We start from the raw sequence: 22587 nt of genomic DNA on the forward strand, positions 1-22587 counted from the left end.
AAACTCAACCACCATCTATATTGTGGCAAAATCCTTCCCTTTCTCCAGATCAGTGGTCCTCAAACTTCAGGATGCCTTTAACAAATATTTATTGGATTAATAAAGAAAAAAAATGAATGAAGGAAAACTGACCGTCACTGACCTGTAATTTCTTATTGAGCCACTGTTTATACCTTACCTCCAGTATCTTCTAAACCCACTTGTGTTTATCATCTATTTCTCCAGATCCATAGTCTAGTGCAATAGCCACTGACCATATGTGGCAATTTACACTGAAGTTTAAATTAATTAAGGCCAAATCAAATTAAAAATTCAATTCCTCAATCACCTTAGCCTCATTTCAAGTCCTCAATGACCACAAGGGGCTAGCTAGCGGCTGCTGAAATTCAATTCAACTTTACTATCATCACAGAAAGTTCTATTACACAGTGTGGTTTTACATCCACAAAATAGCTTTTTGGTAACAGGATTGGAGTCTGGAGAAATTTCGACTTTATTGCTACTTTCAGAATGAACCCTGGTAAAGCAGACTTTGAAAACATTTTATGACATATGCCCCCTATAAGATGTTATTTTACCCCCTATGCCTGCCAGACAAACTATTTCCTATAGTTTGTGATACAAAAACCAATGCGTTTGATGAATTGGTGTTTTTGTGACTATACGCGTCCTTGGCTCTGCCAAGGTCCTGGAGAATCTCTGCCCTGCGGTCATATCACTGGGGAGATACTCTTGTCCTTCATCAGCCGCCTGGATCCTCCAGGAAAAGCTCCCCTGTGCGGCTGTGCTCTATTGACGCAATTACACAGAAAGCCTATACAGAGATGAAACAATGGAGCCTTTCCCTTCTGAAGCACCTCAAAGAACACTATGCTCTCCAAAGCAAGCCTTTGAAGCCAAATTAATGGTGACACAGGGAGCCGGCATGCTTAGAATTGGTGCTGTCTTCGCACAGTCTCATAAATATCCACAGAAAAACAATGCCTTGTGTTTTCTGATGTGTGAGAGGTTTTGAAGTGGATGTAAAAGCTTTCTCCGGTGGCCGAGGGCTTTCACAAGAAGAAAGGAGCTCTGCAGGAGAAAGTACACGTGTGAACTTGGATGTTGGGAGCTTATGACTGTTTCTTCCTTCCTAATGCTTTGGAAACCAAAAGTGGCTAAGCCAGCTCACCCGGGAGAAAGAGGCACCTACGTTTGGGGAAAGTCTGCCTAGGATATATTGTAATCACACAGCATCTGGGGGACTCGAGGGGCACCCTAAAAGTGGCACTGCGGTAGCCACAGACAGGCACATTGCTCCTACAAAAGTTCCAACAGCCCGTGCTGCCCATGTCAGAATTCTTTCTTTACTGGAAAAAAGGGGGAGGATGAGCCCTGACTCTGATCCATCTTTCCTGGCTTGAGAAGCCAAACCCTTTAGGAAAGAAAGTCTTGGGCCGCCTGGGTGGCTCAGTTGGTTGAGCATCCAACTTCAGCTCAGGTCACGATCTTGCAGTTCATGAGTTCAAGCCCCGCATCGGGCTCCATGCTGACAGCCCAGAGCCTGCTTCAGATTCTGTGTCTCCCTCTCTGTCTGCCCCTCTCTCGCTCATGCTCTGTCTCTCTCTCTGTGTCTCTCAAAAACAAACATTAAAAAAAAATTTAGAAAGAAAGTCTCAGCAGAGTTTACTGTTTGATATGATTTCTTCTGCTTTAGTAGCCTTTGGGAATCCCCCCAGAACTGAACTCTCTGCCCACCCACCCCCCATTTAAACTCCTAACTTCTCCGCTCTTTTGGTCATCTACTGCTACAGAACAAATCACCCCAAAATTGAGTGGCTTAACACAACCACCCCACTGTTCTCTCTCACAGTTCTGTGGGTTGACCTGGCTCAGCTGGAAAGTTCTGTTATTGGTCTCCCTGGGGTCTTTTACGCAGCTGGGGTCAGAATGCAACTGGGGCCAGTGTCGACTGTAGTCTTGACTGGGATGCTCAAATGGCTTGGCCTCCCTTCCGCTCCACGTAGTGCCAGGACCTCTCCTCTCGACACGGTCTCTCCAGCAAGGTAGTTGGATTTCTTACAGATGGCTTAGGGACCCAATGTTCAGTCTAAGAAATGAGAAGTGGAAGCTTCCAGGCCACCTGTAGGCTGGACGTAGAATGAGCGAGCATCACTCTGCCACTTCTGTTGGATGAATGGTCTCAGGGCTAGATCCCAGAGGAGGGGGAATAGGTTCCACACCCTGGCTGTGGAAAGAAACGAAGGATTTGTGACCGTCTTTAATTCAGCGCATGCTTATTCAGTATGGTAACTGAAGAAGAGAAAGACTACCAAGCCGTTCTCCAAATCCGCTGTGGAATAGCAAGACGAACACATTTGAGACACGAGTGGCCTCCTAAGCAACGAGGACGATGCTTAGCAGCCGTCACCGTGTCATTGGGCACCTCTGCCCTAACACCTAGAATGGGAAGCACTATGGTGAGGCTGGGAGCATCAGTGGATGGTATGGTATCATTTCCCAGATATTTGCTTAGCAAGATATCATTCCCAACCAAGGTAAAGACAGACACAGATACTGACCTTCATACATAAGAGCAAAATAAACATCATATTTTATAATCATTGGCTCATTATTTTGGCCTCCATGGGAAATAATTTGATTATCTGCATGTGGAAGAGTCAATCTATAGACAGCTCAGTTTTAAAAGCCATTTATGCTCTCTGGTTGCACAACTCAGAACTGGGCCAACATCCTCTCTGCCAAATCCAGTGACTCAATACATGCTCAATAAATATCTGCTTTCGGGCGCCTGGGTGGCTCAGTCAGTTAAGCATCGACTCTTGATTTCAGCTCAGGTCGTGATCTCACGGGCGTGGGATCGAGCCCCACGTCAGGCTCTGCACTGATAGCACAGAGCCTGCTTGGGATTCTTCCTCTCCCTCTGTCTCTGCCCCTCCCCTGCTTGTGTTCTCTCACTCTCTCTCAAAATAAACATTTAAAACATGTATCTCCTACTTTCATTTCGATGCAACTTAATGTCATTTCCATACGCTACACATCAATAGGAGATACCTCCACAGTTAGCTGTGGCTCAAAGGGGCAGAAAGCATTTCTTAAGGGTTTGCTCTGATGTTCCGGGCATGTATGTAGATGTCAGCAAGGACCCCACTTAATGATAACAACTCAGCCCCTTTGTTGCAAATAGAGTTGTTTCACGTTGGAAACTTGAGCTGGAAAACAGGATGTGGCCATAACAAGACACAGAGATGGATAGGAGCCACCAGCCATCACCGGCACAGTTCAGGACAGGTGCAGGCTTTCGGGTTCAAAGATGGTCAGCGAAGGCAGGAGTCAAGGCCATTAGTCAACATCAGATGGAGCCAAGGAAGTAAGACTGAGGGCCAGGGAGGCAGGGTCAGAGAGAACTTCAAGCTGAAATAACAATGGAAACTAACATTTCTTGAGTGCTCACTGTGTACTAGGCACTGCCTGACAATTTAGAAACACAGTCACAATTATCCTCTAAGATTCGTACTATTACCCACATTTTGCAGATGAAGAAACTAAGGTTTAGGGAGACAAAAAATTACCCAAACTGATCTGAACCACCATCTTCAGTGCTTGAAGCCCACCCCTTGGCTCTGCCTCCTGGTGGGTCTTTGTGAGTGGGATCTCCTCCTTTTAAGTGGAGGTCCAAGCCTAAGGACCAGGCAGTCAGCCACACTTTCCCAAGAGAGTTAGAAGTCTGCATCACATAGGAAAGCAGTGCTTTCTCCCCTAACTTGGGTTTCATGGTTCTCAGAAGGGCCATTGGGGTATCTGTTCCAGTCATTATTCCTGTGTAACGAATGACACCAACCTTTAGCAGCTTAGATTAACTCTTTATTTTGCTCATGATTTTGTGGCACAGGAACTCAGGGAGAGCCAGTCTGGACACTTCTCATTCGAGGTTTATCAGACAGTTGTGGGCAGATGTTGGCTGGGCTGCAGTCATCCAAAGGCTCAGCTAGGGTGGACGGCCATGGCTCATTCCCATAGCTGGCCATTGACGTTGGCTCCTGTAGCTCAGCTGAGCCTTTCATACCACGGGCCGACATATGGGCTTCTTCCGTGGCAGCTGGCTTCCCCCAAGTGGACCAGTGTCTAAAGGGAACTGGTGGAAGATGTCTGGCCTTTTCTGACCTCGCCTTGAAAGTCATGCAACATCTTATTGGTAGAAGCAGTTGTAGCCCACTCAGATGAAAGAGGAGAAAACACACCTACCTCCAAAGGAGGTGTGTGGTATTGTTATACGTCTCAACCAAACTACTAACTAGGAACTGTAACTAGGAATATGTACATGGAGCTCCTTGGTAATTCCCCAAGGTCTCCAGAACCATCAGAGCTTCCTGAGAATTTGGACTATTGTGGATTAGACTTTCTCAAAACGCTGACACTGATGACAGGATACTAATGTAAAATATAACCAAGTAATTGTCATTTGCATACCACAGCGCGTTGTGATTGGCTGGCAATGAGCTGGTCCCCCCTGTAGACTGGGAGCCATACATAGTTGAACAGTTCAGATTCTGTGTCTACACAGTCTATGATTTTCCAGGACCTACATAGTGCCCGGCATTCACTGCTGGAAATAAACCAATGAGTGAAGAATAAAAATAAATACATTAATAATACAAAAAATAAAACATAAATAAGAGCTGACTGAGAACATGTATTCAGTACATTCCACCTGAAAAGACAATCAAATATACAAAAATATTAAAATACTCTTTAATTACCAGACCGTTATTTTCATGCTTCATTTAGTTCATTGTTTCTTTTTTGAATCATGTCTGTCATCCCTCACGGTTCTATCAATAATCTCTTCTTTCTTAGACCAAAGACTGTATCTATTCTGACTTAACACTTAGTCTTCCCCTCAACCTAATTCAAGATCCTTCATTTTAATTAGGTAAATTTTATCTTATTTTAATTTTAATTTCCTTCAGGTCTCTTATCTCTCTGCCTTCATATTTTCCTTTCACAGAGAATAGACTACTATTTCTCAGAAAATTTCTGATCCAGACGACTTGCACTATCAGAACACGGAATCGTGTTTTAAAAACTGACTCCCTGGGTGGCTCAGTCAGTTAAGCGTCCGACTCTTGGCTTCAGCTCAGGTCACGATCTCACGGTTCGTGGATTCTAGCCCCGCATCGGGCTTCGCACTGTTTGGAGCCTGATTGGGATTCTCTCTCTCCCTCCCTCTCTACCCCTACCCTGCTGGCTCGCTCTGTCTGTCTGTCTCTCTCTCGAGGGGCAGAGAGTGAGGGAGACACAGAAGCAGGGTCCAGACTCTGAGCTGTCAGCACAGAGCCAGACGCGGGCCTCAAACTCACAAACCATGAGATCATGACCTGAGCCGAAGTCGGATGCCTAACCGACTGAGCCACCCAGGGGCCCCTTAAAAAAAATTTTTTTGGGGGCGCCTGGGTGGCGAAGTCGGTTAAGCGTCCGACTTCAGCCAGGTCACGATCTCGCGGTCCATGAGTTCGAGCCCCGCGCCAGGCTCTGGGCTGATGGCTCAGAGCCTGGAGCCTGTTTCCGATTCTGTGTCTCCCTCTCTCTCTGCCCCTCCCCCGTTCATGCTCTGTCTCTCTCTGTCCCAAAAATAAATAAACTTTGGAAAAAAAATTTTTTTTTAATAAAAATAAAAACTGACTCCCTGCATGGAATAGGAGCTCACTCCATCCGTTCTGCACCTCGACCTCGTATTGGAGTTCTTCCAAGAACAGTGCACCCCCTCAGGGGAAATACCCAGGTGTCTAAGTCAGCTTGATTTGTTGGGGAGGTGTATCATCTGGGATTGTGCGTACTGGATGCTTCTGCCTCAGAGTGTCTGGGCAGGAGGCTTGTAGCTGGCTTTCCCGAGGTGTAGGTGTGGCTATACATACACCAGGATCTTCTTACACAGTATGAGCATGAATAGAAGGACAATTATGCCAGGCTCCCGGACTGGCATAATCAGCAGAGCATGCAACTCTTGATCTCAGGGTCTGGAGTTCCAGCCCCATGTGAGGTGTAGAGATCACTAAAGAAATAAGCTTAAGAAGTATAATTATGCCAAAAAAAAAATTGACCCCCTGCTAGAAAAGAAACATATTCTCTGTGTGCATGTCTATGTTTAACTTATCTATATGTTACAAAACATTTTGCCTGACATTGAGTTCACAAACCATAACCAACTGCAACAAATATGTACAACAATCTGACTTCAACACAATATTCTAAGACCAAGGAGATTTTTAAAACTATTTCTGCTCTTCTGAATTATCCACAGGACTCTAATGATGTGGTAGGTGATGCTACTAAGGGTGATGACCGTAAATATAACTTATCGGGTGTTTACTACATGCTTAAACACTTTCGACGAATCGGCCCTCATCTTGAACGCTGCTTTGCAAGGTACATAATATTCCTGTTTCAAAGATGAGGAAACGGAAGCTCCGGGAGATGATGCCGTCTGGCTGAAGCCTCACAATTATTATAGTGTCTGAGCCTAGAAGATAACTGGACCTGCTGGTCTCCATAGCTTGTGCTCATCCCCAACCCATCCCACAGCTGAAAGGGACTATTTCTGAATTAGGGTCCAGGACAGGGCTTGCAACCTTTAAAATATGAGTCTCTGGATCTTCTTTAAAAAAAAAAAAAAAAAGTTTATTTATTTATTTTGAGAGAGAGAGAGATTGCACGCAAGTCAGGGAGGGGCAGAGAGAAAGGGAGAGACAGAATCCCAGGGAGGCTCTGCACGGACAGTGCAGAACCCGATGTGGGACTCAAACTCCCCAACCGTGAGGTGATGACCTGAGCTGAAGTAGGACGCTTACCCAACTGGGACACCCAGGCGCCCCTAGTCTTTGAATCTTCTAACCCCTGTCCTTGCACAATCGTTGGGGGGGGGGGGGGAGGAGGAGGATGGGGGGAGGAGGAGAATGGTGGGTGGGAAGTGATAGGCTATACTCTCTTAGACTATAGGAGGCAGCCATTTGAACCCTTCACATGTCAAAATATCAGCAGCAAAATGTAACATATGTTCTGTAGAATGGTGACTCCCAGTCCAGAAATTTCTTGCATAACCAGAAGAAAACAAAGGAAGATTTCTTTTTTTGAGATAAACATCCTGATACTGGTTCTTTTTTACATGGGGCAAAGCTGTAACAGCAGCCAGGCCTCAGTGTGCTCGCAGGGAAGATGCTACCTATCGGAGCCACTGAGTGATACCTCTAGCTTTTAAATATGGCAAACCCAACAGAGCTACTGAATGTCAATGGAGCTAATGCCACTGATTACACCCCCACTTGGTGGAGAAGAAAACAAGCACTTGGCCTGAAGTCACCAGGCCAGCTGGCGGCACTGCTGAGATCCAAACTCGGGTCTTTGACTCCAAAACCTACACGCGTGACCATTATGTCAGGTGGTGCAGGAACCTGGCCGGTTTTGCAAAGGGCTGGATGTTCAGGTGTAACTGCTGCAAAGGTTCTACGGCTCTGCAGACCTGGACGAGAGTTCCAGTGTGGCCTTGAATTTCCACGTGCTTGCTGAGGTTCACCTGTGATGGAATGCGCTGGTGCTCTAATTCTACCCTTATAACCAATCTTAGGCAACAAGACAGGCCACGTCCAGGAGAAAGCACGGGGCTGGTGCAGGGAGGCTGAAGTCTCGGGCTTCCTGGAAAGCCACGTTCCGCAGAGACAAGCATCAGCTCCCACCCAGGACACTTCATCTGAAGACATTTGCTCTCTGCCTAATCGCCGTTTCCCACGCAGCCTGTGTTCCTCTTATTATCTCCGTGCCAGAGGACGCTCCCCTAGTCCATGGCTGTCTGCACCCTGTTAAATAATAATCGTTTTTCCTCCCCAGGGCCACTTTCATTTCAAAAGAAATGTCTGCCGGTGCTTTGGAAATGTCAGGATTTTCACAAATCTTAGATCGCTGCTCTGATGAACCATCCATCTTGCAGCCACTAAGCCCCTTAGTACTGACATTTATGTCAGAAGTCTTATCCCAAGGCCCCAGCTTTAACTGGCTTCGCCCCTCTGACGCATCTGGTGGGTACGCCCCACCCTCACTCGGGAACGGAAACGGAAGCCTGGGACTAAGGCACAGGGGCTCACCCCGTCCAACTGTCCTGGCGCCAGCCCCACCACGAGGGCACTTTCTTGAGCAACTTTCCGGAGGACACAGTGGCAGGTATTAACCTTTCATCTTGTGGTGCTCTTTTCACAGGGATTGACTACCTGCACCCGGACCTGGCCTCGAACTATGTAAGTACCAGCCGATCTGCACGGGCGGGGGGCACACACACAGAAACACATGCACGCATGCGCACACCTGCACGCTAGCCCGGCCCCTCTTGGAGCCTCAGCTCAGGCCCGTAGCAAAGGGGCAAAGCGTGGAGCCTGGCAGCAGGTAACGGTAGTGGCTTTGTGAGAAGACGATAAGGAAACTTGGGGTCTGAAAGAACAGAGCCAAGAGACAAGGGAGAGGCGAAGAAGAGAGAGCCTCGGCAAGGTTTCCCATCAGCTCTCGATGAGGATATTGAATTGAAGGGTGGAAATGAGCCGTTTGGGTTCTCGCTGGATAAAACCAATCGCAAAAAGCCAAAAAGAGGGGCACCTCACATCGCAACCGTAGCTTTATGAAAGCAAGGACGTCAACTTTTTTTATTGTTTTTGTGCTTAGGAGCACCCCACCCCGACTTTCCCCTGCAACGCTGAGCGCACCATTTGGTATCTCTTGACGAGTAGGACATATTAACAGAAAATCGTAATAAACACTGTTGAGCTAGACCCACGTGCTCTAACTTCTTACATAGCAAATCAAACACTGCTTTCCTGATGAAACCTGCAAACCCTTTCAACATAAAGAGATTGCTTTATGTTAACCCCAGGGAGCATCCTAGTCAAGCACTGCCGTGTCTGCTTGAAATTATCCAAACTATTACTAAGCTGTACTTTTCCTATAACCTCCAGATCTAAGGGGTTTTTTTCAATGTTACTTTAGTTAGCTTAAGAGACTCACAGTTGGAAGAATGTAGACTTAGGTAAAGATTGTTAACAAGCAGAAGCGTTGGGAGATCAACGTTCTGGGTTATTCATCCTAGAAGGTATGTGTGTCCACACTGCAAAGAGAGAACAAAGTTTATCATCTGTTTAGTGCATTAGGCATCAGGAAAGGAAGCACCGATGTGCTGAGCTTCTATTTACTTCATGGGTCTTACAAATCTAGAGGAGTATACTTTGGACTATCTTTTGGAATAATAATTTTTTTAAAGGGTTGGGGGCGCCTGGGTGGCTCAGTCAGTTAAACGTCCAACTCTTGATTTTGGCTTAGGTCATGATCTCACAGTTTGTGAGTTTGAGCCCCACATCGGGCTGTGTGCTAACAGCACAGAGCCTGCTTGGGATTCTCTGTCCCTCTCTCCCTGCCCCTCCCTCGCTTGCTCTCTCTCTCTCTCTCAAAATAAATAATGTTTTTACAAAATTTTTTAAAAGAAAAGAATTTAAAGAAAAGTTAAATGAACCATTGGTACAGTCCAGCCAATATGCCCCCAGAAAGAAAGGACAGAAATTAAATCAAAGTTTTATTCCCAAAGGGGAGAATCCACCTCTGCAGAGAAGACAGTAAGAAACGGCCTGGGAGCTGCAGATTCTGTCTCAGCACCCATCTGCTGTGTCTGAGGAAACAGTTCTCGCCTCCTCTCTGTGACCTTCCCCCACTGCAAGTACCATGGAGCTGACTCCCTGGCTGTTCCTCTGCCTCCTTAAATTTTGTAAATTAAAAAAAAATTTCTTTTAATGTTCATTTATTTTTGAGAGACAGAGAGAACATGTGCACACAAGCAGGGGAGGGGCAGAGAGAGAGAGAGAGAGAGACACACACACACACACACACAGAATCCAAAGCAGGCTCCAGGCTCCAAGCTCTTAGCACAGAGCCCGACACGGGGCTCGAACTCATGAACCATAAGATCATGACCTGAGCCGAAGTCAGACACTCAACCAACTAAGCCACCCAGGTGCCCCTCCTCTGCCTCCATGCACGGCCTCATCTGCCTCCTCCAATGACCTCCCTTCCTCTGCCTCCCCAATAACTGCAGGGCCCTAAAGAGTTCTCAGAAGGAGAGAGTGGGAAAGGCGTGTGTTGCGTGTTCTCCAAGGCTCTGACACCCAGAGGCCTTTCCTTAGGAAGAGATGGCAGGGATGATAGTCTGCAGGGGCGGCCGGTTCCTCGTCAGAGGGCCACTCTCTGCACACAGAGGCATTTATATTCTTTTCACAGGCTGCTAAGCTTCCCCCCATCTCCAGGACCCAGCACCCTGCAGAGCTGCCAAATAGGGTTCTATTCGTTTCCACAAACCAATGTTACTGCATCTTACAGCTCGTAGGACCTCGGGGTGGAGTGGCTGTCAGACGGGCTGGCGGCTGTCAGTGCCTGGCCTCCCTCCAGCCAATCCAGGCCCTCTGCAGGTCACTTCTGTGTCCGATGAATGGACACTGCGCAAGGGAAACACTACACTATGGAATCACTACACTATGGAAACATCCTGAGGTTACTCACATGGAGAGTGACCTAGGCACCCCTCCCTTCTCCCCCACCCCCCACCCCGCCCTTGTGCTTCTGGGACAGGCTGCCCCCAATGCCAGTTGCCAGAGTCCAAAGAGATAGTAACTCACATGGGAAAATAACCCCCGGGGGCTCTGATGAATGGCAGGTACAACGCTAATCAACAGCGGGTTTCATCTGCCAAAAACCCAGATCTGAAATTGGAAAATGAAACATCCATGGAGGGAGGTGCCAAGCTCCCCTCTATTCTGCAATATCAGAATATATACCTGAACAACTCCATGGCTTCTATGAGCATTGTGTTCTTTTTTATTTTTTCTTTCTTTCAAAAAAAAATTCCGATTAAAAAATACATACATGTTCTCTGTAGAAAACTTGGACAAATCATGATACAGACTCAAAAGCAGCCATGGCACCATTCTTAATATTTTAGCATGTCTTGGGTTTTCACTTCTCTGTGTGTATTTTTTAATTAAATCGGGCTCTGTTGCATGTACAGCACCCCTCTTCCACTTGACAAGTTGTAAATAGTTTTATAGTAGTAAATAGTCTTCAAAACATGATTATGAGGGCTACATAGTATTGTCTTATGCTGTGATTTATTTAAACATCCTAGTCCTTGGGGTCCCTGGGTGGCTCAGTCCATTAAGCATCCAACGCTTGATTTCAGCTCAGGTCGTGATCTCATGGCTCGTGAGATTGAGCCCTGCATTGGGCTTTGTGAGAACAACATGGAGCCTGCTTGGGATTCTTTCTCCCCTCCTCTTTCTGCCCCTTCCCTACTCTCTCTCTCTTTCTGTCTCCTCTCTCTCTCTCTCTCTCTCCTCTCTCTCTTTCTCTCTCTCAAAATAAATAAACTAAAAAAAAAAATAGTTTAAACATCCCAATCCTCAATTATTGGACGAGTTTTCTTCCAATGGCCGTCTCAGAGAGGGAGAATGACAGATAGTGACAAGGATGCTTGAGGGACTCCCAACCATGACATACTCAGGACAGCTGAAAAAAGTGGGGGGAAAACGGTAAGTAAGAAGCACATTAGATACATTTTTAAATATTTCAAATTCTCCATGAGGAATGAGACATTCAACTTATTCAGTACTTTCTCCCAAGAAAATCCCTGCCCACAAGTGCAGGACAAAGAGTATAGTTCAGTCAGAGGAAGGACTGTCCAGTCGCTGAGGTTATTAATCAAAGGAGTTAGGTCTCCTGGGAAATAATGAGTTCTCCATATCTGAAAATGGTCAAGGGTAGGGTTGATGGCCATTTGGTGGGGATGTTGTCGAGGAGATGACACTATCTCCTGTAAACTTAAACTAGACATCACCTAAGAATAGAACAGAACATGTGAGTTCTGTCCAAAACTGCACGTTTTGACAGCTTCCATCCAGAGGAAGGTCCGAGTCTTCAACATTTATCAAACACTTGGAATCTTACCAAAAAATCATATATAATTATGCCTGGCTGTGAAGTGTTTCCACGTCATTGGTACAGGTGAAAAAACAGCATCCAGAGATCTCCTTCTAAATTTCTCAGTGGAGAACTTGAACTTGAACTGGCTTGCTCCAGTCAGCGTCTCTCTCGCCCCATGTAGAGTTGGGAGTGACAACTTTGAAGCTACTAACCAACCAAATTTATCTTCTTTATTTTTAATTAAAAATTTTACACTATAATTAAGAGAATGAGAATGGCAAGTGGAGGAGATCTGCCCGGGAGAGCAATGAAATCAGTGGACGGTGATAAACTCAAAAATTGTTTGAGTAAAGGATTAACAGGCAGCGTCACACTTTGTTAGGTGACTTAATGGCTCGGATGTGATGAGTTTGCCCAGCGCTTCTAGTGAAATGTGCTTTGGGAAGGTCTGTGTTTGGGTTTCTCCAGAAGCAGACCCTGAGACAAGAGTCAGAGTGCAAGTAGTTTATTTGGGAGTTGATTCTAGGAAGCAACAAGAGAGGGGGGGATGAGATATGGAAGGGAAGGCAGGCCATAGATGGTGTGTTATCAAAGTCACCATGGGGAGAGGCTCCAACTCAAGCTCACTGGGGAATCCAGGAGATGGAGTAGAATATGTGGGCCAGGGCTGGGTTTTTGTACATCAACTCCCATCAGTCATTGGTTGAAGGCTGGTCCTAGGGATGTGGATGTGAACATTCTAGCACCTCCTACCTTCCAGGGTCTCAGAGAAAGCCCTTGACAAAGAGACGTGGTGCAGGCAGCTGGACAGAGCTCAGCAGGGACATGGGTGACAGGCCAAAGGTCATATAGGCCTGGTTCTGGCAACATTCACATGGGTTAATGACCCTTAAATGTATTAAGGGTTTACAATAAACAGAAATGTATTGTGTGGACAAAATTCCCTCTTGCTACTGATTATTTGCAATGAGAAGGGAAAGCTCTATCAGAGGTTCTTAGACGGCTATGACAAAAATTGCTTGATAACCAAATCAGGCAAAATGTTTCCCAAAGCAGAATTATTTTCAAAGCTTCTTTATTCTGTATATTAAAGAGACAAATTTGAGGATGCTGGTACTCCAGTGTTCTCTCTATTCAAACTGAGAATTGAAATCGTTTGAAAACTAAAAATCAGTATATAAATGTGAGTCATTAGTGCTAATTTAATTCAACAAATCTACAGTGAATCTGTTGATTGTTAGGGGCAAAGGATAATAAGAGACACTTCTTTTATTATTACTCTATGGTTCTGTGATTGAATTTAATCCGAGGGATCCAGTCCCCCTGGTCAATGCTCACTATTCCAAATGATTAAAATCCTCCTTTCTCCGTCCCGACGGTAATAACATGGAGTGGGTATTGGCCAAGAAACAATTTTAGACCGAGTCAAAAGCAGAGTTCCTGTTCTCTCTGTGCAAACGGTCTGGATGTGTGCTCGAACTCAGTTGAATCTCTGTGTGTTGGGCCTGCTATATGCAAGCCCCAGAGGAAGAGGGAAACCAGGCAGGGTTGTTCTCCAGAGGAGTCCGAGTCAGTGAGGACACAGGTGTGGGATGCATCTAACAGGTGAGGGGCAGGCAGGCAGGGCTGTTCATCACTTTACGCTGCAGCCCCCGGGTGGTGACCACCATAGGTCTGTGCTCACAGTACTGGTCCAAGCCTAGGGGTCCTTCCAGATGTACAGAAAAGAGGGAGACTCCTTGAAGAACATGTGAAGGGTGACGGAGGTGGCAGCTTTCAGAGGAGGGGCGGGGGGTACAGAACTGAGCATCTCCTGCTTTGCTCCAAGGCCTGCTCTGCTGAGGTACAGGGATGAAGAAATGGCTAGTGGTTCTGTATAATCCAAGAAGAGTCTTCTCGCTGTGGCTTGGTGTTTTCTCAGAGGCATACCTGAGACAGAGATTTAGAGGCAAGTCGTTTATTTGGGAAAAGATCCCAGGAAGCACTAGCCGGGGAGAAGGGAAGTGATATCAGAAAGGACAGCGGCCAAGAAAGGGTTTGTTAGGCAGCCAATTACCACTGAGGGCTAATGGGAGCTTAATCTGACCGTAGCACTCTGGGAAGCAGTGTAGACAGAGCCTTCTCAGAGTTATCACCCAACTCTTGTCAATCAGTGGTTGAGGGCTGTGCCCCAGAAGCAGGTATAGGGTGGGGAGATCGGGGGCTAACTCCCTGGCTCTTCTGGCCTCCCCACCATACACGCAGAATAGAGTCACTGGATAGGGAGTCTTCAGACACAGAGTGACAGGTGCCGGAAGCTGAAAATCAGCCAGCAAGGGTGGGATTATAGTGTGACAACAGTGGGAAACTGAGTCAAACCTGAGTGTGACAACTGGCTCCCTAATTCATAGCTCTGCAGCCTTAGACTAACCCTGTAAACCCCCTTGAGCTTTAATTTCTTCATTTGTGAAATGGGAAAAACGAACATCAGGTCTGTTGCATGGTATCATTGAGATAATGGGGGGGGGGTGGGGACATATACACAAATGTTTATCTCCTTCGCAAAAGAGTTGAGATTACAACTTCACACGACGGCAGCTTGTCCTGCTGGAGCAGAAGCAGGGGAATGCCTTAAAAAACCAGTGCCATCGTTCAGTGCACTCCACAGTCAGCTCAGAGTTCTCAAAAGAGAAAAAGGGCACCTCGTCCAGACTTAAGGGTAAGGTCATGAGCTTGTAAAGCAGAAGCCAAAAGAGTGGAAGTTACCAAAGAGACTCTATGAGATTTCTCTGAAAGGTAAAGTGTGTTTTATTTGAAAAAATAAGAGAATTATTTGAAAAAGAACATCCAGGCAAACAGATGACACAGGGAGAAAGAAAACCCTTGGCTCACGGCCAGGGATATAATGAAGGATGGCCCTGGGAAGGAGAATTTCGGATCCACATGCCGCTTCTCTGTCACAGATCTTTGAACTAAAAGGATATTCATGGATATTCAGAGGGGAGGGCTAATTTCCAAGGCGAGTGTAGGGATGGTAAGACAGCAATTTTTCCAAATGGGGATTTCTCCAGGCCAGGGAATGACATCTCCAGATGTTTACGTGACCACGGGGCAGACCGCAGGCATCTACCCTGCTGGCAGGGGTGATGGGCTGCGTCTTTCCCGAGAGCCTTCATCTTTCCGCTGGGAAACTGTGGGTCACCCTCCGAGCAGCTCCTGGACCCTGTGCTGAAAATCGATGCAGATTCACGTGCTCTTGCTGGAGTTTCTCCATGGACTGTGGAAGAACACATTCACCAACTACCAATCCTTCCCTAGGCCTGTGGCTTCTGCTGTGGGGCTTTGCAGAAACTTCCTCTAGAGGGGTGAAGTAAATTTCCCACCCCTTGACTTCATTCAGGCTGGGCCTTATGACTTGTTTAAAGCAATTTAATAATGCAGAGGTGTTGTGCCAGTTCAGAGACGAGGCCTTAAGAGGCCTTGCGGGTTCCCATGCGCCCTCCTATGCCTCTACCATCACCAGTAGAAGAGCATGCCCAGGCTAGCCCACTGGACCTGGCGTGGGGTGGGGGGGGGTGGTGAGGAGCTGGCAGAGCCTGAAGCTAAGCCACCCTCATCAATCTGTAGAACGGCAATAAGAAACAGAGCCACCATTTGGAGCCCCACCAATAGCAGGTGAAAACCAGCTGACCCCAGAAGCAAGAAAGCAGAGCCACCCGGCTGAGCTCAGCCTAGATCATCAAACTCCCAGCCAACCTGCAGACCCATAAGAGATATAAATATTTGTTGTCATCCACTACTGACATATTATGGTTGTTTTCGTGCAGCGGCTGTTACAGTTACCCATTCTAGACCCCTTCCTTGGTCCGCCCCTCATGACTGGTGCCCATCCCAATATAAGGAAAATATAGGTTTCTGCCCCTACCCCAGACCTACTGAATCAAAATCTTTAGGGATAGGCCTTGTAATGTGTATTTCTTTCAAAGCTTTCCAGATTCCGATGATTAATGTCATCATTCATTTTGGCACCTCATTCATTCACTCATTCAGCAAAGCTGTTCCCCTGTAACGTATGACTACCTTAGAACTAGATCACAAGTTCTTTGTAGGAAAGTGTGTACTTTTTAATTTCGTGTCCCCCTTAACATTTAGCATGATGGTTAGCAGACATTTAATAGATATTTGTTCAGTTGCACTGAATATTGATTCATCATTCCTACTTTTGCAAATGAAATCAGGAGCTCAATCATATGATGGCCCTCTATCAGCGATGAAGGGAAACTCTAGCATGCAGAACTCCCAGCTGTCAACCACCTCATAGGTGGATGTCTCATTCCATTCCCCATAATGCTTGTCCCTGGTGAAGAAAGTAGAAGGCCACGGAATTAACTGAAGTCTCTGTGGCTGAAGGCCTGGAGAGAATATGACTCCCAGTATGGATGATTCACATGCAGGTAGCCAAGAGCTATTTCTTTTCTGTAATGTCTACAGCTCGTCAGGTGGTAAAAATGTAATTAAGTTCCCATATGGGAGAGGACAAATTATGTCCTTTGGTTTGGTTCAAAAGTGGGAACGTGATATATTTATGCTCTAGGGTTATTTTGCCAAAAGAAGTTCTTGTAAAAGAAAAAAGCCCACACCTCAGGACCTGCACTTTTCCATTCTTTTGATGGGTTCCTGACAGGTGACTGTCTCTGAAGAGGGGCCTCTGGAGCACTGAGAAGGGCTGCCATCTCTGAGCCCAAAGGAACTGCCTTTGAGCTTGGCAGCCGCGTGCACACCAGGGCTCCAGGTGGCAGGTGGCCGCCATGATGAAAGGGCACCTGCTGGAGATGGGCTCAGTCCTCAGCCCTGAATGACTCAGACGCTATGAAGTATTAAGCGCATGCATGGCTCCAGGCTTTTAGACCGATTAATATTTAAATAACCACATTAATATTGCATTTGAAATTGAAGTTTAAACAACCTTTATGTCTTATTGGAAGGAGGAGTTGGCTTCTTTCTGTGTACTTGCTAATGCTGGCCAGGTCATAGTAAGTGCTTTATCACCAGGACACCAGACTGGTTACCGGGAATAAGAACTTTTTCTTAATCATTTGGACAGATCATCCATCAAATGAGTATCGTCTGACTCAACCCATGTGGTAGAGGAATCTGTTCATTTTTGCAGGAATGTACTTTGATATAAAAATGGAAGAAAATAAAATCTGGTTTAACTGAAATGAATCTACTTGTTTGGACCTAGATGTATAACTACAGGGAAAACAAAGAGAAAAATCTGGATAATCGATTTTTCCTTGTTGCTCAGTTGACTAGTTATTGTTCCATTGGACCAGGTCAACATTTAAGAGACCTGTAGGGTTGCTACCATGTGCAAGATGCTGTACTAGGGGCCTGGACTATAAAATGTGAAAAATCTGGTCCCCGCCCCCAAGGGATTTCAGAGTTCAATGGGGGAGGCACACTTGTAAGTATATAATTACATCGTAATGTGTACAGTGTGGTCCTGGAAACAAAAATACTGACCACTATGGGAACACAACAGCAAGAACAAGGAAGTAGCCCCAAAAGTTAGAGAAGGGAAGATACTTAAATGCATTTAAAGAATGTTCTCTTAGGTTGAGACAGCATATGAATTTGTCTAGAAGCTTGTTCTATACAAAGGATGATTGGATTATAATTAGTTTTTCATCTAGAGATTTGCTTCCACCAAGCCCAGACTAAAAGCAACCCACAAAAGTCATTTTCTTACCTTAAATTCTCTAACGGCCTTTGACGCAGTCTCATCTCTTTGACTAAATTTAAACGGCTTAAAAACCAAGATATCTTTCAATTTTTTGTTCATGAGAGAATCACCTGGAGGCCTTGTTCCCCAAGGAGATCATTAATAGAGATTCTTCTATAAATAAATAACTGAATTGTGAATGGATGGATAAATGGATGGATGGATGATGGATGGACGGACGGATGGATGGATGGATGGGTGCCAATGAGACTATTAGGATTCTATTCTGCTCATCACCAACCATATCTATTCAGAAAAAGGATAGCAATATTTACATTACATGACAAGCCACAAGAAAGTCATTTATGTAAATGTAAAAAATATTTTCTCTACGGCTTTTGTTTCTTTCTTACTCTCCTTCTCATTATCAGATATGCTCACTGAATTCCCAAGATGTGAAACATTTCACTAAAGTTTTCTACTTTGGCTTTTTACCTCAGGGAATCAAAAATGCTTAGGTGACCAAGCCTTGCTTAAAGTAGACCTTACAAATAATTAATGTGCCAATATCTCCTTACTGCAGCCATGATGAAAAATGCTGCCCCTACTAAGGTGACGTCATCATTACCCTCTCCCTTTCTTCGTGTGCCTGTTTCCCAACTGTATTTCCTTAAAGCCACAGTCCTGGATATCTGGGAGTCTGCCCAGCTTCCTGAATCCACATGCCCCATCCAGAAGGAAGGAATGGGTGACCATTCTAGTGCCTGTCCAAACCTGGCTGTCAAGCCACAGAGCCCAAGTAGGTGTGTCTACTAGAGCCTGGCCTAACTGTGGTCATTGCCAGGGCCACTGTGCATCTGATGGAGACTAAAGGTCTGACCCATCATCCAGTCTCAGTTTTCTGACATGGCAACAAAGACCAGGAAACAATGCCCAGACCTCAGGTAAAGAACGCTTGTGTAGTTGTATTCAAGAACTGTGAGGACCACACTTTGATTTCAACTAGACCCCATTCTTCTCTTTAAAATCTCTCAATCATTTTTCCCTGAAGCCAAAGCCGTTGCAGTAGGCAGAATTCTAAAATGCCCCCAAGATACCCACCCCCTCGTTTAAACGCCCTGTATAATCTCCTCCCCTTGAGTGTGAACAGGACTAGGAATATGGTGCAATATCACTCCCGTGACTAGGTTGCATTATAGGGCAGGGTTAAAGGGATTGTTTGTGTGTAATTAAGGTTTCAAATCACCTGGCTTTGAGTTAATCACAGTGGAAGTTATCCTAGGTGTCTTACATCATCAGGGGAGCCCCATAAAAAGAGGATATATAGATCAGAAAAAGAAGAAGCAAGAGCGATCTTAAGCAACAGAGGCTTTGAGTTGTTGGCTTTGAAGAAGCAAACTGGCATGTTGTGCAGATGCACATGTCAGGGAATGGAGCTAGAAGCTAAAGGCATCTCTCTCAGAAACAAAATAAAAACATAAAAATAATTTTAAAGGGGGGGGTGGCGCTTGGGTGGCTCAGTCGGTTAGGAGGCCAACCTTGGCTCAGGTCACGATCTCAAAGTCCATGAGCTCAAGCCCTGCATCAGGCTCTGGTGCTGATAGCTCAAAGCCTAGAGCCTGCTTTGGATTCTGTGTCTCCCTCTCTCTGCCCCTCCCCCACGTTCTCTCTCTCTCTCTCTCTCTCTCTCAAAAATAAAATAAAAACATAAAAAAAAATTTAAAAAGAAGCTAAAGATGTCAGGGGTGCCTGGGTGGCTCAGTTGGTGAGGAGGCCGACTTCAGCTCAGGTCATGATCTCACTGTTCATGAGTTGGAGCCCCGTGTCACCCTCTCTGCTGTCAGCACAGAGCCTGCTTCTCATCATCTGTCCCCTCTCTCTCTGTCACTCCCCCACTCGTGCATGCACTCTCTCTCACTCAAAAATAAATCAACATTAAAAAAAAAAAACTATTAAGAAGCTAAGGGTCTCAGTCTTACAACCACAGGCAACTGAATTCCATCAACAACCAGTGAACCTGGAAGGGGATCCCAAGCCTTACATGAGATTGCAGCCCCCGCTAACACCTTGCTTTAAGCAAGGCGAGATCACGAGCAAAGGACCCCGTTAACCCATGACCAGAAACTCTGAGATAATAAACTTGTGTTCTTTTAAGTTTGTAGGAATTTGCTATACAGCAATAGAAAAGGAATACAGACTTCTTGATTAGATTTCAGCAGGAACTGAATGGCTTGCCTTTCCTCTGAGTTAATAAAAATAGACTGTTGTTCAGGTTTTACATTTGTTAATATGGTTGCTTTTAGCGCAAAAATAACTCCGTCAGAAATAATAATCCTGCTACAACTGAGGGGCAGGGAAATTTAGTATGGGAGTTAAGAGCTTTAGGACAAGAAACCCCCTGAGTTCTGATACCACCCCAAGTAGTTGCTAACTATGTGACCCTAGGCAAGTTAATCTCTCTGTGTCTCATCTGTAAAATGGGTTAGTAATACTTATTAATAAGTATTGTATTTGCCACACCTTAAAGATGGTTGTGATTAGTCAAGTGAGTGTGTACACAAGGCCCTTAGAACTGCTTCCGACATATTAGACACCCCGCTGTTAAGGGGTGCAAATTGCAATTTAAGCAACTTGCCTGAGGTCACACAGTTAGACCTTAGCAGAAGAAGGCCACAAACCTGAGATGGTGAGACCTCAAAGGCCATGCTCTTAACTCCTCCTCCCTTCCTGCCTTAAGGACACATAATGAAGTTACGAAGGCCCTTTTGAAAATGAAATTCGAAGAGTCAATTAGTGTGTTGTTCTAAGTTTTCCCTATCCCATTGTTACAAAGTGTGCCAAAAGTTCATGAATAGCCTTCCTCTGTTCTGCTTTTTAAGCCAACGCTAAACCAAGTCCCAGAGACTGCAGGATGCAAAGCACTTACCCTACTGCCTGCTTGAATTACGTTTTGGCCTTGAAGGCCACCTTAGAAGTGTATTCCAGTGAGACGTAGCTGCATGGACCTATGGAAAGCATAACATTTGTGTTTCTTCGTTGTTACAAAAGTAGAATGTGTGTGTGCACACTGGTTATTATCATTACTACTACCTTAGGCCGCATCCCCTGAAAGCAACTGAGAAAGTGATTTTCTGGGGTGCCCGTTCTCAGGACAAGGGAATGATGGGAAGCAGGGCAGGGCAGAAGTCTAGCCTCAGCCTGACTCCTGGGAAACTCTACAGCATGAATCACATCACAAAGTACATCCCTCCCTGAGTCTCAGCATTTTGAACTCCTGTGTTAGTCAGTCACTAACTTCCAGTGGTCCCTGGGGCCTGTGTAACTCCCTGGGCTTGGCGAGTCCCATTTGTCCAAAGGCAAATTATCCAGAGAACGGGGACGGCGGTGATTGTTTAGCAGCCAACACTCCCAGAGCTGGGGCGTGGGTGCCCTGGCCTAGTGAAGAGAATCTTGCGCACTGACAGTGTCACTAGCCAGGCATTGCATTGCTGTGGTTCTCCTCAGCAAGGACAAGGTCCATACCTTACTGCTGTCCACAGCCTCAACGCTTACTTGGACCATGAGGTGCAACCAAACAGGTGACTGATCAATGACTGATGAATGAATGAATGAATGAATGACATCAAAAGAAAGATTTGACCTCAAAGATTGAAGAAAAGGTCTCAATCCGAACCAAGGGTAGGGGGGAGATGTGATGACAGAATGGCCATGGGGTCACCAGAATAATGGCCCTCCAAAATATCCATGCCTTAATCCCTGCAACCTGTGAATAGTTTACATGGCAAAAGGGACTTTGCAGATGGGTTTAAGGTTAACTTAAAATAGGGAGAGTCTCCAGGTGGACCAAGTGTAATCACGTGTTCTCACAAGTAAGAGAGGAAAGCTGGAGAGGCGAGAGGACAGAGGAGACTTACAAGGGTAAGGACTTACCCATTACTGCTGGACCAGAAAATGGAGGAAGGGAGACCCAAACCAAGGCATTTGGGTGGCATGGAAGCCAGGAGTGGCCTTCGGCTCAGTCAGCAAGGAAACAGGGACCCTGGTCCCATTGGGAACTGAATTCTGCCAACCACCTGAATAGCTAGGCACGAATTCCTCCCTAAAGCCTCTCAAAAGAAACCACTCCGCTAACACCTGGATTTTAGCTTACCGATACGGGGCCAGACTTCGGACCACAGAACCATTGCAAACTATAATGTATTTTTGTTGTTTACGTTTGTAGTAACTGGTTACAGCAGCGATAGAAAACTAAACAGGTCATCTCCGTTGAAAATAGTGTTTTCCCTCCACCTGGAGGAGAACGGAACGCACAAACCTCGCAGGTGGTTGAGGGTAGGGCATCACCCCCCGCCGCCACCCCAGCTCTGCAGGCTCAGTGGGGACCCAGGTAAACCAGTTCTGAGGCCAGCAACAACCTGGATGAGCCCAAAATGGCTCTACCTGGAAGTCCAGCAAATCAGACCCCTTCCTGCAGCACATGTGCGGACTCTGAGGTGGATCCATGTGGCAACAATTCATCCCCTGAGACTTCTCAGTCCTTACTGAAATAGACATCCCATTTCTCCAGCACATGTTTCCTTAAAGCTGCCTGCGCTGTAGGTTGATTTGAGGGCAGTTACCAGTGGTTTTTCTTAAGTTTTCTTCTTCTTATTATTATTTGAATGGTTTAGTTATTTTTGAGAGAGAGAGAGAGAGAGAGAGAGAAGAAGAAGTGTGAGCGGGGGAGGGGCAGAAAGAGAGGGAGACACAGAATCCGAAGCAGGCTCCAGACTCTGAGCTGTCAGCACAGAGCCTGACACGGGGCTTGACCTCACCAGCAGTGAGATCATGTGATCATGACCTGAGCCGAAAGCAAGAGTCGGATGCTTAACTGACTGAGCCACCCA

The 22587-nt window shown here is 46.0% G+C and overlaps 1 protein-coding gene across 1 annotated transcript in view; it reads left to right on the forward strand.

Annotated features, from left to right (window-relative positions):
- The window catches only part of PCSK2 (proprotein convertase subtilisin/kexin type 2), a 270832-nt gene that overhangs the window by 145129 nt on the left and 103116 nt on the right, over positions 1-22587 (forward strand). Inside the window, exon 5 of the mRNA XM_030310130.1 lies at positions 8248-8285. Coding sequence (XP_030165990.1) covers positions 8248-8285 — 38 coding nt within the window. The remainder of the gene's footprint in view (positions 1-8247; positions 8286-22587) is intronic.

This window comes from Lynx canadensis, chromosome A3, assembly GCF_007474595.2.
Source record: "Lynx canadensis isolate LIC74 chromosome A3, mLynCan4.pri.v2, whole genome shotgun sequence".
NCBI lineage: Eukaryota > Metazoa > Chordata > Mammalia > Carnivora > Felidae > Lynx > Lynx canadensis.